At 30.6% G+C, this 17665-nt stretch overlaps 1 protein-coding gene across 3 annotated transcripts in view; it reads right to left on the bottom strand.

Annotated features, from left to right (window-relative positions):
• Positions 1-17665, bottom strand: part of LOC143252965 (mitogen-activated protein kinase kinase kinase 20-like) — a 149768-nt gene that overhangs the window by 48910 nt on the left and 83193 nt on the right. For all 3 annotated transcript variants that reach the window (XR_013029274.1, XM_076505918.1, XM_076505919.1), the window contains 2 exons: positions 7459-7510; positions 1767-1902 (listed from right to left, as the gene is read on the bottom strand). Coding sequence is in view for 2 of the 3 variants with exons in the window: in XM_076505918.1 (XP_076362033.1) it covers positions 1767-1902; positions 7459-7510 (188 nt within the window). In the remaining variant the exon portion in view is untranslated. The remainder of the gene's footprint in view (positions 1-1766; positions 1903-7458; positions 7511-17665) is intronic.

Here is a 17665-nt window from a genome sequence, read left to right as displayed (position 1 = left end):
AAACAAGACCAGAAATACTGTAGCCTAGTTAATGAAACTACAAATACCCTATCTGGTCTCCATGCTGTTACCTAAAATTACATTTGGTAGAATCAAAATAATTTTTTCTAGTTTGAGTTAATGTATACAACAACTCCAGCCTTGTTTCATCACTTTTTTTATGATCCATATTCACAGGTTTTGAAATTCCTAATGTTTGTTTATCTATCTTTTTGAATTAGGGACATAAAAGAATAAAATACAAAAAAATACAATGCCTGTAAATGTTGCTGTGAACAATAAAAAAAAATATATTTTGCATATGTCTGAATTATTTTGTTGTTTGTTGAATGATTCTGTGTTACAAATGACAGTTATCTGTCTTGTAAATAATCTCAGAGAGGGGGCACTATAGGCATTCAGTGCCCTTTGGTAAAAATCTGATGTAAACTGTACACATTAGTCTCATTTGATGAAATCTTAGGTAATCTATTTTTCAGTTTTGAACTTTGTAGTCAGTTTGGATTAAGAGTTAAATATAAGTGAAGTTTCTGGGAGTCTTATGGTCTCTTCAGTGAGTCAATCAACAGTTCAGTATAACATAAATAATATGAATGTGTAAGTTAATATCTGCATAGTTATAATATAATTTAAGTGGCTTTCAAATTAAGCTTATGAGTGCAGTAGCATATTTGCTTTTCTTGACTGAGGTGAACTGACTGATAGCAGCTTTGAAGCCATAAACCAAATAATTGAAAGGGTATTGTGAGAATTAGCTAGCCATTTACATAATTCAGCGAATTAAAATTTTCTCTTTTTATTAATTATGAATAACGGCAAATATTAGAGAGAAGTTAGGAGATTGTTTCAAGGGCAGCATGTGAAAGAAGTGAAATTAGGATGAAGGTTTGACTTTCTGGTTTATATTTCTGTTTTTCAAAATCACTGGAAACTATAAAATTATACTGTGTCTCAGCAATATCTCTACTGTAAGTTTGTAATCTGCATTATAACTCAGAATCTCAAATAGTGGTGGAAGAATATCTGAACTGGACGATTCAGAATTCACTGAAATATGTAAATTAAAACTTGAACACAATATTAACATAATTTGGCTTATTATCTACATTTTGATGCCAAGTTTGATGAATACACTGATAATAAAGTAGTTTAACTAAATTTTAAATATAACTGTTAAAAAGGTTTTTGACTTACTTGTATCTAGAGGGCTATGATGTAAGAAGCTGCAAGTAAGTATACTTAACATGAAAGCATTTTATTTTAAAGGGTCCTCAGGCTTTAAAAATACACTTTACAATGTAACATGCAAACATAACTAGCAGACAATAAACTGTGCAACTTTTTGTTTTTAATGTTGTACTTAAATATTATTTTAAAAACTACTTTCTCAGATTTTGCAGATCTATATCATAGTAAGTAAAACCTCTGAAACATTCTACAGGTTTCAAGTTTCCAATACATACTGAAATATCCATAGGTCCAATATAAACATGGAAGCTATTAAAGTAACAATTTGTAAGTTTAAAACAAAAGAATACACATGCATGTAATTAAAAAATACTAATGTTAGATCCTTAATGAGCAATTAAAAAGAAAGATTAAATTCATATTGTTGATATAAATAAGTCAGTTAGCTATGTCTACTGATTATTATATTATAAATAGTTTTGATATGTTTAGCTGGATTTGAGCTGTTTACATATATTTTACTTGAAAATACTAAACATTTTTCACAAGATTTTGAATGAACTCAGAAATAATCATACCATGCAAAGCTTGTGTCTCTCAAGTAGGGCTTCCTTTTCTTGAAGTCGACTTTCCCACTCTTCCAGTTGCTTCTGTTTTTGTGATAAGTCCCTCTCTGCTCTTTTCATCAACTGAAGGGTAGCTTCAATTTCTTGTCTTCCAAGAGAAAAAAATTAAAACATGGAACATTCACACTACATTAATATACAAAAAATAACAAAGAGGGGTATGTATATATATATACACACACACACGTAAACAACATACTTATACTATCTACTTCTCTCTCTGAAAAAAGTTATTTGGTCACACATTACCAAATCAAATGCCAAAACAAAACTTCACTAACTGTGAAACAAAATTGAGTTTTTCTTAAATAATGCTATTCCAATACTAGTTAATTCTTTACTTCAGTTAGTAAAATACTCCTATGTCATGTGTAGGGAGTCAAGTTCAATCTTAGAAAATGCAAAGACAGGATTATCACAAATACAAAAAATAAAAACTTGTATGTAAATATAAAAATTGTTCCTCCCTGAAACATTTAACTGACTTATCCATGCTACAGTATCCTTGGTTTTGCTAATTTATGAAGATTTGATATAGTGGTTAATAATAAATCATTCAGATGTATACATGTAGTTTTGTGTGACTCTCTTAATTCAGTTTCTAATATATAAATGATCCATGAACAAGAATATGCCTCTTATTTGAGGTAAAAATGTTTACATTTATATGCAAATTACTTCTTGAAATATGGGTGAATAGAAAATAACTAAGTAATATTGAAAATTTCAATATATGAAGCAAATAATCAAGGTTCATAATACATTAATTCATTCAAACACCATAAATTGTGACAGGCAGACCTCTAATTATCCTAGTAATATTATTGTGTTGTAAAAGGTCAGTAGTGCGCTTTCGTAAAAAGTATATGAACAAACTGTCGTATTTTCATGCTTTAAAATAATATTAAAAAAAAACAACAGATAGGAAATGTGGGGAAAAGTATAAGAAGTAAACAGGTGTTCCACTAATTGCTTCTGTCAATGACTCCCCCTCCCATTATTAACTGATTTAAACTCTTTGTCTATATGCATTTCATAAATGTTTTCTCCATTTCTCTATAAAACATCCCTGAAAAATACAGTTGCAACATGTTAGAATTTCTCTTGGATGAGCCTCCAATTTTTATGTTACATATTACAATTTATCCTGGACAAGCCTCCAATTTATTATGTTACATATTATTATATCATATAGCCTGAAACTAAGTTAAATTGTAATTTAGATTTACAAGTTAATTAAATGTTGATATGTACCAAATTTATGATATTTGCCAATAAGATTGATCCATACAGTTTTTCTTTCTTAAAACAAATATATTTTAATATACAAACAATAACAAAATTTATAATAATGGCTATTAGAAATATTAGTGTATGTATGAAACTTTTACAAACTTAAAAACAATATTAATTCTTCTATATGAACTGGAACTTCCTTCATATCCTATCGAGGTTTCATGATGAGCAAATTAATTTTGAGATTATATAGGCACAATTTATTTAACAAGGAGATATCTAGCTCTTCACTGATCACGTGCAAATTTTTCACTGTTGAAGTTGTATAATGTCTTCATATAAATACTAATGTTTGATATTAATCTGCAGAAGTTAAATGGTTTGTAATGTTTGAAATCTACAAACGTTTCTGGTCATACATCTGAAGTTCCTGACTAACAAGCATTAATCACAGTTATAGTTTCCAAAGTTTATTGTATACCAACTGTTGCAAGCCAACAATATATACTGTCTCTTGGCAACTCACACTTTAATTTTAAAAGCTCAAGGTGAATTTCTAGAAATTTCAGCTGGAATAACAATACTGACAATTACTAGTGTTTATGCATGCACATAGTTGATTCCTACACTCAAGAATTTTATACATCTTTAGTGAATAGGCAGGAATTTTGCAATACATAGTTAACAGTATAACTTACATGCATTTCTTAATATAAATTTAACTTAGACAAATATTAATATTAAAATAAATATGTAATAGTAAATCTGCCACAATAGTAAATAGGAGTTATTGATAAAATATAATATAGTAAAAACTTAATATCTTTGCTTTCATAGATTCTGAAATTATTTATTTTCAAAACTTTAACATAACTAAACTTCCAACTCTGACAGTGACACATTAGTTTTAAAAAATGATCCCTCACTTGTTCATCTGAATGGTTCTCTGGCTCAGGGTATGCTTTTACAATCTAAAGCATTGCCATTTAGGATAAATAATTAATTTTCCCTTACAATCTTTAGCCATTCTAGAAAGAGAAAGAGTAATTAAAATTTATTCTGTTATTTCTGTGGTGGTTACAAGGAAAGTAGAATGGACCATGTCTGTATATTGTTATGATAGGAAAATAAGAGATAAAATATATAGTTTTACTGAGAAAAAAAAATTGATATTTATTTAGAAGGTTCTTTGGGATATGCAAATTTTATGGTGAAAAAAGTATTTTTAGTCTTAACATGAAAATCCTGTTGCACTCAAGACTGGTCAGTGCTAAAATCAGACTGATTCCATAAATTTAAAACAACTTTTTAATAAAAACATTTAATTAAAAAATCTGATTTATTTTGTGCACAATAGATTTTTCATTTTTACTAAATCCTGCCATACTTCCTGACGACACACTTACTACACCAAAACTTATAGTATGTATAGTTTCTTGGCTGCATGGTGGTTAAAAGGTCAGTCAAAATGGCTGAGCCCATATAGAGGGAGTGAATATATCAGATGAAAAGTGGTCTTCATCTTAACTTTAGGTATTGCTGTAAAACCCCTTTTGAAAAGTAAGCTACGAGAATGTTCATTTGAGATGAAAATTGGGTAAAAAAAAAGATGGATTTTTGTCCATATGGACAGTGTGGCATTAAAATTATCATAAGTTGTTGTGAAAATATCAGGAATAACTTACTAACAAAATCATGCATCCCCAATGCTGAGAAGATCTGATTTAATCCAGTACAAATATACACAGTACAAAAGCTCTAGCTACACCAAGTAAATCTGTTAGCTCTAAAACTAGTACACTGTCAAGTAAACTAGTCGGTAGATAGCCAATTAGTTAACTTTGGCCCTCTTGATAACCTTTACCTACAGTCAGCAACATACCTTTACCATGAACCAAAGTTCAGTTTTTCTGTAAATAATCTCTTTATTAGTTAAGAAAATCCAGTACTGGAAAAAAGAAAGTTCTTTTGCCTGTATTATAGAACTAAAAATACAGGAAATAAATAATGTCATTTCCAATATCAAGATTATAAACATTTATATAAAGTTAACATTTGGCTAAAAAAGATGAGGTGATAAAGCCATCATGTTAGGGTAGTGGAAGATTTATCTCAGGTAGAATTGGGATTCCAAAGAATAAATATATTGGAGTGTGAACCTCAAAAAGAGCAATATGGGCCAAATAGCATAAAACCATATAGACAAGACAGAGAAGGCAATCAAGATGGCAGCAAGAATAAAGGTGAAAAATAGATGGAAAAGAAATAGAAGTGAACATGCTATTGCTTTAAAGTGCTGCATACATTATAGGTAAAAAAAACATAATCCAAATAAAGAAGAATATAATAATGATGGGAAAAAAATACAGGAAGAGTTAACTGCATACCCATCAGATGGTCAATGGTCATAGACAAAAAGGAGTAAGACATAGGTTGTAATGTAAAGATGCTACATGGAGCAAGAGGTTAAAAGTTCAAAATGAGGAAGGGCAAGAGCATGGAGAACAACATTCAGATTCCAATTAGGAAGAACAGCAGGACAGGGAAGAAGAAGATGTTGAAAGAAAAATAACAGAAGAGCATAGTAAGTATTGAATAGGAGAATATGTGGTGCTAATGAAAAAACAAACAAACTTGAAAACATGAGATAGGGATATCCTCTAGCCAGCAATGATCAACAATGATATACCTTGGTTGAAGAGCCATGTGAAAACTCCATAAAGAATGATAGGGCAGAATGAATGGAAGGGGAGAAAGAATGGCACAATGACCAACTGTGGAAATGCACCATTTTCTTTGTTAGACAAAGAGAGAGAGAGTAGGGAAAGTCTTGTAAGGGACTGGTGAAACCCACATGCAAAGTCAAAGTGATGACATTGTGAAATGGGAGAGGAATGTGGTTGAAGGAATAGGGCCATGATAGAGATAGAGGAAAAGGAGAAGAGGACTGAAGAAGGTTCAATAGGGGAAATATGAATGAGTTGGGTAATATAAAACTGTCAGGTGCATCTGACACAGAGTGTCTCAAATGAGGAAAAAAACACAAGGGAGAAGATGAATAGGAGGGTAATCACAGAGAAAGGGGATGGATTGAACCTGACTATAGCTACAACTGATTGACGAGGAACTGAGTACCAGGAAATGGAAAGTTTGGTGTTAAGATGAGTGACAAATACATCTATAAGAGAAGTGCCACTTGAACACCAGATGATCGAGAGAACACTATAAAGGTAATATCTTGTGAGGTATCAAAGCATGATATATAATAAGCCATTAATCATAATAGTAAAGATTGGGCTAAAAAATAAGGAAGAGAATATGGAATCTGTTGTTGTAGATTAGTGAAATTACTTTCTCAACTTTAGATAGTCATTAGTTGAGAGGTTAGTTTCCATTTATTGAGTTAAGTCTACTTTTGCATTTGTTTTTCTATGAATTATCATCTTCAGTAAAATGTACAGATTTCAAAATAAGTGCTAAAAGCAAGTGAGAAACAGAATATAAATTAGTATCGAAGTACATATTGAAAACTTAATGTCTTTGTTTCCATTCCTTATGCTCTAGGTGTGTATCTTCTGCAGTGGTCATGCAGTTAGATTAACAGTATTTGGAAAGAACGTTGTCTAGTGGGAAAAACCATGTTTCAAAAATAATTTTTATCAGAACTGAGAAACCTTACAGTGGAAAAGAACAGAAATACATATTCAAAATAAAGTCTATAAGAACAAATACTTGGTTACAGCACCTGAATTGTGACTTGGTAATAGTCTATCATATCTCATCTAAAACTGGAATCAAAAAGTAAGTACAAAATCTGCATGCATTAAAGTTATTAAATGTTATCTTGCAAACTTGCTTTACTGATATTTGTTCTAATGAATGTACTTATAAGTAGATATACATTTCACAATATACTTAAATCATTTCATCATTCTGTTCATTAAGAAATGACTTTTTACTTAAAATAGTTTATACTGATGTAACTCAATATGTTATAAAGTTGATTTGTATTTCATAGGATGGAAATAACCTGTCATATTAAGTCTGATTTTCTCAATGGAAAAAACCAACAACATATATATACATTTAATATTCTTGAATAGAATAAGTTCTTACAATTTTGACTCTGGACTGAAGAATGTATTTTTTCTCTAATAGAACAATACAATCTATGTCAAAACTGGAATGTATGTTTATTGTAATTTGTTACAGTATAAGGCATCTCATCGTAAAGTATTAGTGTATAAATACTGGTTGGTGATCAAGAGAAAGTGACCATGAACATGAAACACAAAATGTACACCAAGTTGAATAAGGTTACAAAGCATGTTAAAGTAAATACAGATAATGCAAAGAAAGATAGTGCTACTAATAAATGATCAGAAATACAGAAAAAATCAAAACTCACCTCCAAACATTCTTCTGGCTTAAGTATAATGAAGCTGCATTACACAAGCTCTCTGTAAAATACAAATTTATTCATGAACAATGTTGTGGGAAAAAAACAACATATATTCATACATATATTTGGTACAATTTACTATACAAACATTATATACATTTTTTTCAATCAGTTTTACACAAAATAAACAGATGTTAAAACACTGTAGAGAGATACACAAGCATATATAGCTGAACTTAACAACACGTGGAAAACATGTATGGTCACATAAATTGTCAAAGTAATTTAAGAAACCCAGAAGTACAAGCACTGTTGAATAATAATTTTCATCAAGAGTAAAACAAGCACTGGTGAAAAAATTATTCCTTCCAAAGAGTTTGAACTTTTTTAAGTTGTGTTGAATCTAACACATGTCTGTAGTTGAAGAATCTATCTAAATCTCAGTACACTGAAAACCTACTTTATAGTGGTGCATCTTTTACACTCAAAATGAACTAGATTCAGAATAAAATAATCATACTGTGATATACCCAGGTGAAACTGAATTAATGTCAGTGCAACACAAGATTTGTAGACTTTTTAAACTAAAGAATAGATTAGATTATTGATTATGGAGTAATACTAAAACTTTTACTGACTGGATTGATTTTGAAGGAAACAGAAAAGAAACACAAAATGAACAATCTTTATAGCAGAGTGTAACAAAAACAGTATGTGTAACTACTTCGATGTTTTAAAACATACTGGACCATTACTTTCGCTGGACCACTGGACTGACAACCAAGTTCTACTACACTGTCATCAGTGATGTTCCAGACCAGACTTTCAAACACTCTGTGTTTGTTTTACAAAAACCCTATAGTTACTCAGCAAGACACATGTTATACACATGGTCATTATTATTACAGTACAGGTGAGGCTGTAACTATTAGATATCTCTTATATCCTATCTACATTTTTACACAGTATTGTATTAAGTAATATTCTCCTTGGTAGTAACAAGTATTATCTACTTCTGAATGCAACAAAGGTAACTTGAAAAAAAAAAAAGCTTTATAGTTTTCTCAACATGTTCTGTGAAAACTGCACATATTCAGAACAAAGAATTAATATTATAATACTACAAGAAGATAGAAACTTATGGTGTATTCAAGTTTCACAATGTTACTTTAATTTTAAACTGTACAATGTTTGTTTCATACAGAATTTTATGTGTGAATCTTAATATGCAAAAATATACAAAACATGTTATTATTTAAAAAGGATATTTTATCAAATGAAAATATCAGAAAATTTAATTCTGAACAGATTCTGAGGCACTAAAAACAATTTTTAAAAATGGTAGTAGTAAGTCTTTTAAGAAATTAAAATTGTAATGAGTTAGTTGATAACTAACAATGTTCTATGAACCTAAACTAAAGAACTATTAATTGAAGGTAAAGTGCACTCACAATTACATTGCAAACTCACAATAACAAATTTGTGTTACAAACATATTATTCAAACTTTTTTGGTTACAGTGTGTGATATAAGTTTGATACACTTTCTGAGGAGACCATACATATTCTCTAGAGATAGGGCTAAAATGTTTATTAAATATTTAGTAGTGTAATAATTTTATAATATTTATTTTTATGATTATTTTACTTAAATGTATACAGTGGTTTACTGTGCAAAAGTAAGCAATTATATCACAAAATGCACAATGAGATGGTACACTCACATCACGTACTATCTGCCATAAGAATACAAAGACATTACTTTGCATGTGATGTACAAGATCATTTTTACATGGCAATATGTGTTTTGTTTAGTGTTAGATGTGTTAAGCATTGTCCCTCTGTAGATACACCTTCTATTTGTAAGACTCAGACAATTTTGGTTTTTTAACATTACAAAGTTTCTTTAAGACAAATCCAAAAATTTCTTTACAAATATAAAATTAATAAAAACACTGTTTTACTTGGTGATATAGTGCATGTAATACTTTATTCAAATATATTTTTCTTCAGTCTAATGCTTGTAAAAGAATTCTAATTATTTAAAAATGATCAAAATGATTTATTACTAAAATATATTTTGCATACTTGATAAAGCTTTTGTAAAGTATAATTATATTTTTCAATTCTGTTTCATAATATATTAATCTTTCCATAAACTACATTTTCAATGTTCTAATTAAGGTGTTAGCTAAAGGGCACATAACATTAACTTCAAATGAGTTTGTGTGAACACACCTAGAATTTTCTAAATCTGACATCAGGAAGCTGGTATATTTCAGCAGTATCAGGAGATGAGAGTATGTTATAAATAATCAGTGATGTATTGAGCCAGTTACTCTCAGTTTGTTCTTTAACCTAGTGATGAATAATTAATGAGTATCAAATCTGACAGTGTAGTTCAGTGAAGTATTTGGATCCATGCTAGTGATTGGGTATATTCAATATTCAACAAAGTAGCTTTGATGATGAATAAGTAAGTTTATTTTTATATTGTTATTCCAAATACTATTAGTGAGTCATCATTTGTAAACTTAGGTCTACAAAGAACAAGTTACAATAGTGTACAAATGACAGCAGCTTGTAGAAATATTATGGAAAAAATAAACTTACTTGTCACTGCTACAAAGACTAGATTTTGAATTATTTTCATCAGATAATCCATCCAACAAGAGATGAATGTGCAATAAAATTACAAATCAGTTACAAATTGGATTTTACTGAATATAAAAACTGTAAATGTTAAATAAGTAATGGTTAGCTAACAGATGTATTTCTTAGAATTAGTAGTATATATGTATTATTAATCACTTAAATTTTAAATATTAATAGTTCTAATTACACATACAACATAGTGGCTTCAAACAGTTTATGTATACAGTATACACTTCATGTGGTTAATATTCAGCAACAGAGCTACCATGAAATTATTTTATACATCATCATCAAAATTTAAATTTTAGCAAATACAGAACATGCCAATAAATTATTACAAAAGTATAAAAACAGTTATGTTTCAATAGATTATGGCAAATAATGAACATTGTTTCAGGAAGAAAATAATATTCAAATTAATTTATAAGTGATTAATCTAACTTTAAAATTTATGAATATTTAATAAGCACAAATTACACAAATATGCACATTGATTCTCTTAAGCAATGCACAAATAAAAAGGAACAGCAATTTCTATATTTGCCATAAAAAATGTCTATTACAATAAAATTATCCATCAAAATACTGCATGTAAGAAGGTTAAAAAGTATTAAGATGTATGCACAAATGTGTATTGACTTTTATAAACAAGACTTTCTAAATCAAAACTACACTAAGCTTATTTTCAGTATCTTCAGAAAAAAATGTATCTGTAATTTAGTGGTGTTTTAAAGAGACAGATATAACAACAACAACAAAAAAACTTAAGTTAGAATGTTAAACAAATATTGTATATTATCATTATTAACTTTAGATGCACTAATGTCATCTTGTAATTTTCAGCTTTCCATACTGATAGGATGGAAAAAAATAAAATATTTCCAAAATGTTTTGTCTCACAAGTGAGACTTCTTCATTTTGTAGTTTCAAAAAGAAAATTTCACCAACTACATGTGTATATCTTAATTGTAATTATGTTCATTACTGCCTATTAAATGTATGCCCAAAAAACAATAGAATTTCCTCATACTCTAGATTCCCTGGACTTTCATTCCTTGAGCTACCTCTGCTTGTGGTTGACCTTGTTGCCCCTCTGTTGTACCTGGCATTGTCACTGTTCAGTCCTTAATTTCATGGATGTTCTTCTTCTCATTGCTGGTTGAATACTCTATTATCAACGATGGCAGTGCAGTCCCTGGGCATTACAAGGTCAAAGTCAAATAACCACAGCTACTTCTTGATGATGAGGAACCCACTTGAAATATTAATGTATCTCAGAATGGTTGGTATGGGTATTAACACTTTTATTGATAAACAGAGAACAATGTTTCGATTGACCTAGGTCATCTTCAGGTTAACAAAGAGCTCTCTTCTGCAATGCATCTTCATCCATGGTTCTCAGGCACTGTGCATGCAAGGCCAAGATGTTCTATCTCCAGTAGCTTCATTTACTTTTCTATCCTGTACATATTTAGCATTCTTATATAATTATGATTAGCTTCATAAGTTCATTGTTCAACAAAAAATAATGGAAGACTTCACTGACAGAATTCACTGGAATACTGGTTTCAGGTCAGGAACATTGTTTCATTGTTGAGAAAAATATACTAGCTACGGTTAAAAGTTGACTTCAAATACTGTAAGGCTGGAGTCAAATGCAAAGGTTAAATGAATCCTAGATGGTCAAAGGTTAAGAAAAGTGTGTAGGGTAGGGAAGGGGTTGTGACAAGCAATTATAACTATTAAGTAGGTACTGGTCAATTGACATGTCTACAGGCTTAACATGTATTCATCTCATCCATAGAACATATGTACAAGAAACTTGTGGATTTCTTGAGTCTCTAGATTCACTGGGTTTTCATTTGACCAGCTATCTGTGTATGTGGTGATGTGTTGCCCCTACCATGCAATGCAGGAACTCTCTAGCTCAGCCTCATCCCTGGCTTACCTATACTTTGCCTTTCATCAGGCAATTTCTTTCATGTATAGAGAGTGTAACACTTATGGCATGAATTACAAGATTTCAACACACAGATGGTACCTTGTGCTCCCCCCCTTAACCAAACTGTATTTTATAATAGAAAATGTGACAAAAATATTGTATAAAAATGTTTGCTTATTACAAACATTTGCTTATTATTTGGACCTGAAATACTCAAAATATCCCTATTACAATGAAATAAAACACTGAGTACATCACTATAGTTCTTAATTTTGTGTACTACTAACAACTGCATCCACTCATTAATACTTCAGTGTGTTCAACTTACAATACTCTCACACTATGCTTTTAAGAAACACCAGGTAAACTTGTATTCTTTTAAAACCCCACTTAAAACTCTGTTTTTCTCTCTTACCATAATGTCTGTCTCTTTGTTACTATCTTCTTTTCAATGAAAAATTCACCACACATGCTTCAGAATCAAAATTGAAACATTATCTTAGCATTAATGACCATTACACTTAGTTTGTTGGTTATTTGTGACAGTTAACCTCGTATTCATCACTTCTTAACATGGAGGTAATTCCTTTGGCTCTACACTTTCACTGTATTCTTCTTATTTCTTTATTTTTTTATTGTCATTCTATGGATTTGGTTGATTCAGTTGTTATAATTTAAACATTTATGAAGAACTCCAAATATTTTTAACATGCACATGCTCCCATACAAGTGTTTGCTTATAAAATAGTCTATGTACACATGCCACCAATATGCTTTGCCAAATACTCTAAAGCTTGCCTCCAGTTACTGTATGAACAACTTTGTTATGTTCAAGTAATGTGTGAAAGTTACACATCGGTAGTGATGATAGTGTCATGTAGGAGCTGTCAAATTGAACTAAACTTTATTTTAGACTTCATGAAATACATACTCACTGAACAAAAATTCTATTTACCAAGAATAAAACTTTTGCTGTTACTACTTTAATACATGCTCAGAGAATGCTGGACTACCTCAAGGATTATAGATATAGTTTATTTTCCATAAAGATTGATGAGAGCTCTAGAGAGTATTGGGTAGTGGTGCTCTGTCAAGTCTTCGCCATTCAGTTAGATTGTTGGAGTGATAATTTCAAAACATCAAATGTTATAAAATTCACTCAGTACTCTGAAAAAGAAGGTGCAGTGCCTTTTCAATCACTAGTTTTTCAATGTCATGATCATCCGGTCAGCATTCAACTCATAACTCCATAATGTAGTTCAAAAATTACATCTCATTACAACTTGAGAGCTTGGAAAGCAATAAATTGACACTTTTTCAGTCAAAGATCATACAAGTTAGTAAATGACCTAATTATCAATGATTGAGTGGCAGCCACTACCAAGAGCTCAGAAATGGAGTAACACAATTTCCTTTCAATCATTAGGTGCACAAACTAATGATTGTCATAGCTTTCACAACTGAGTAGTAGTTGGGAAATGTAATTCATACTTTGTAACAGACTGAGCAAACCATTAGTTCAGAAAGTGATGGACACAATACTAGTGTTTCTGTTAGCAAGAGTCACTTCAGCTCTGCTTACTGTACCTACAACCATTATGGTATCCAGCTAGGTAGCCAATCATCCACAATTACAAAGCAAAACTGGGACTTCATCTCTTGTAGGGTGGATCATTGTCCAAGATAATGCTCCCTCCTTTTTTCAGACAGAATACATTTTATTTCATGCATGGTTTCTATAACTGTTATATGGTACCAAAGCACTGGGCCTAATCCAACAGAACACCACTTGTGTACATGGTGAGTATTGTCACTATCGCTCCAATACAAACTGAATATGACATTAAAGTGGTGATGTATCATACACTGTACATTGCTTCACCTTCTAGGGCAATAACTTTGATTGGCTGAAATCATCCACCAGTAGTACCATCCAGCTTCTATCTATTATTCACCAATAGTTTCAATAAGAGCTGATAATTGAAGATGAAAGGCGGAAAACTTTCGAAACGTCGTTCTCTACACTCGTGTCTCCACAACAGGCAGTTGCTGTCCATTCTACAAAGTTTCATCATGAATACTCTGCCTAAACAATCTATCAAAAAAAGCTGGTACTATTGTGCTTTGGAAACATTCTGGAAGTTTAGTATATTACTTTCTCATGATGTTTTAAGCTCACGTGATATTATTCCATTCTGGCAAACCTTAGTCTTCTGCACTTCTCTTTCACAGAAACTGATTCTAAGGTGCACTTTTAGCTTGAATGGTCTAGGGTTACAAGATGCAAACATATCTCCCTGAATCAACAGATGCAGGCTGACTTTGACATCACAGACTTTTGTAGCAATGGAAAAAAGTCATATGTCTAGGAGAGAACTTCTCCTGTACTCAATCTCTCATGTGCAACTATCTCTCCATGCTAATAAATTCTACATTTTGGTTGTAAGTACTTCTACATCTGGAAAATGGTTTTCTTCTCATAATAAGAATTTCTTAAAACTCTTTAAATCTTGAGAAATCCAGAAAGGACTAATATGTGTGTTATCATTTCAGAAACTCCACAAAACCATCAGAGGTTTGTGTTATCACATGCTCTAACTATAATTAAATAAAAATATGTTTTAGAACAAAGCTACATAATAGACAATCTGAACTTTGTCCACCGTGGGGACACAAACCTTATATTTTTGAGTTGCAAGTCTGTAAACATATTACCAACTTACCAGGTGATTAAATTGAAATCTTTTCCACAATATTGTTACTCATCTGTAAAAACAAAGGCAAAAACGTTTACAATGTTCTGATGATATTTAAAAAAAAATCTTTATTATTGTTGTGTTAAGAGCTAAGTAACTAGTATGAAATGCCATTTAGCAAATGTAATCTTGCAGTTACAATTGTTGTTCTTCATATTAGTACAAACAATACTTAATCTTATTAATGTGCATGGTTGTGAAATTTTTGGTGTAGGTATAAAGTCTGTTACCTATACATCATACAGTGTAATCATGCATATATAGTGGTTCTTATCTTTGAGGCCTAATGATACATCATTGCACAAATTTTATTATTTTTTATGGTCAAACTTTATCTTCAATAATATGTTGTGGTATTATATTAAAGTCAAAATGATTTTCTTTAGAACAATGGGCATTACCTCAAAAGAATAAAAAAAAGGAGATATAATTAAATTAATAACATTCTTGACTATGCATTACATGAAAGCTGCAATATCAAGATAATTAATTATAAAAATAAAATATTAAGATAATGTAGAAAATTCATAGTGTACATGAAATTGTTACAGAATTACTTTGTATTTTATGTGGATGTGGTGTTGAGAAATCAAGTTCAAGAAAACTGTGGTCAGAAATTTGAAGATATTTTCATCTAACACTACCTACATAGCAGTATTTATGACACAGGCTTCTTACTCTAAATTCAGTAGCTATAGTAAATTCTTCATAAAAATAATCTTGAGATAAAAGCAGAAACATATTTTTAAGTTTGATCTGGTCCTTCAACTGAAGTAACAGGAAGTTCTGATATTTATATAAACTTTTTTTTTCATCCAAGATTTTTCATTATACCTGACACTGGGTTACACTCACAGTATTCTCCTCTGTCTTAGGGATTAAAGTGGTGATGTATCATTCAATAGGTTTAATTTTAACATCACTAGCATTCAAAATGTTGATAAAATAATTTTGTGGATAATCACTTAATACCAGGAGAGATTCAAACACTTGATTAATAAGAACTACAGTTCCTGGAACATGTTCAACAAATATCACTTCATTTTACATGGTTGGAATGAAGGGAAATAAAGTTCAAAACACTGAGGTCAGAAATTTTAGATGTTGCTATACAAACTTTCTTATTCTGAACCCCAGTATTTTTGCAGTTTCATGTAACATGGGATTTTGTTTTGTAGTTTAGCAGCTCTAATATATTTTGTAAATCCAACAATTCTGCACGTAAATCTATTGTTACTTTAAGCATGAATAAGTAATTGTTGGAATAAACTTATAAAATTCTAAGTAAAAACAAAAACGGATTAAAGTAATGCTTCTCCTGATATAAATGAAACAAAAATTCTTTAAACCTGATCTTGTTTAAGCACAGTCCATGTCTTTCTGTTATGACTAACATGAAATCAACACATCTAGATCCAATGGTCTGAAGAGATATGATTAAGAGTACAAAGTTTAACATCTCTTTGAAGATTATTACTATGCCATCAACTTTTTAATCTAAAAGCATACATTTTTTTTAATAACATGATTTTTGTGTGAAAAAAATGTGGAAAGTCCAATCTACAAAACTTAGTACTGTGTTATTTGAATATTTTTATTTATCATATCTGTATTATAAAACTTCCAAATCTCAGAGTATTATCATAAACAAGTTAAGATTTCTGGCAATTTGTGTCGCAGAACAATTCCATGCATTTCACTGAAACAGGTAAATACAGCAAGTCTTTTACACAGATAAATCTATTTTTATTTTTAATTATCATATATTTTTTATTAGTCTTACTTGCATGAGGTGTCTTAATATTTCAGTATACATGTCACAAGTCTGAACATTACATTTAAAGAAACACTTAGTTCAACATAAATGATTGTACATAAAATGATACATTTTTACATTAAAAGTAAAAGAAAAAAGATAGCATTTTTTGCACAATGAAAAATAAAATCTTGATTAGTTATTTCAATTGAATAGTTTTGGTAACACAGTTACAATCATAAAGGTTTGTGAATAGTGTTGCTAACCATGTCAGCTAAAATATCTAATAAGGATTTTATTTTTCATTGTGTCCAAAACACTGTTTTTGTTTTTTGCTCATATACAGTAGCAAAATGTATTTTAAAATAAATTATAATATTTTTACATGTTAAAGATGTTAATTCAGATAAAAACTGCTACACCCTTGTGCAAATTAATTGAAACAAGATGGAAAATTACGATTTTTTCAATTTTTTTTGCATTTTATTTCTGAGAATCCAAAAATTACTCACAAATTAATACATGATATGACCGCTTTTATTTTTCAGAAGATCATTAATCCGCTTTGGCATCTAGTTAACGAGTTGACTGCAATCTTTACTAATTGTTGGTTTGTGATACCACACCTCAATTATGGCCTCAATTAGCTCATCTTTCATAGGACAGTCTTTTCCCCAAAGTCTGTCTTTACAAACTGCTCAAAGATTTCCAATAGGATTCAAGTCTGGAGAGTTTCCAGGCCAGTCCAGCACCTTTATTCGCATTGTAGTCATAAAATTCTTCACAAGTTTTGATGTGTGGCACGGAGCCAGATCTTGCTGAAAAATGCCAGATCTGGAAATCTCTTTTTCAATTCTGGAATGACTCTTCTCTGCAAAACTTTGATGTACTGTGGTCCTTGCATCATACCTTCTATGATATGTGAGCCTCTGAGGCCATAGTAGCTGAAAAAGACCCAAAACATCTTCTTCAAGGGATGTTTTACGAACTGATTGATGTGAGATTCTTGAAGTTTCTCACCTGGAGATCTGCAAACATGCAGATTTCTTAGACTCTGTAGGAAGAAATGAGTCTCATCACTGAATAACACCTTCCTCCATCCATT

The sequence above is a fragment of the Tachypleus tridentatus genome, chromosome 6 (genome assembly GCF_004210375.1).
Source record: "Tachypleus tridentatus isolate NWPU-2018 chromosome 6, ASM421037v1, whole genome shotgun sequence".
NCBI classification, from domain to species: Eukaryota; Metazoa; Arthropoda; class Merostomata; order Xiphosura; family Limulidae; genus Tachypleus; species Tachypleus tridentatus.
Note: the sequence above shows the minus strand (reverse complement) of the source record. Positions and strands in the feature narration are given on the sequence as shown.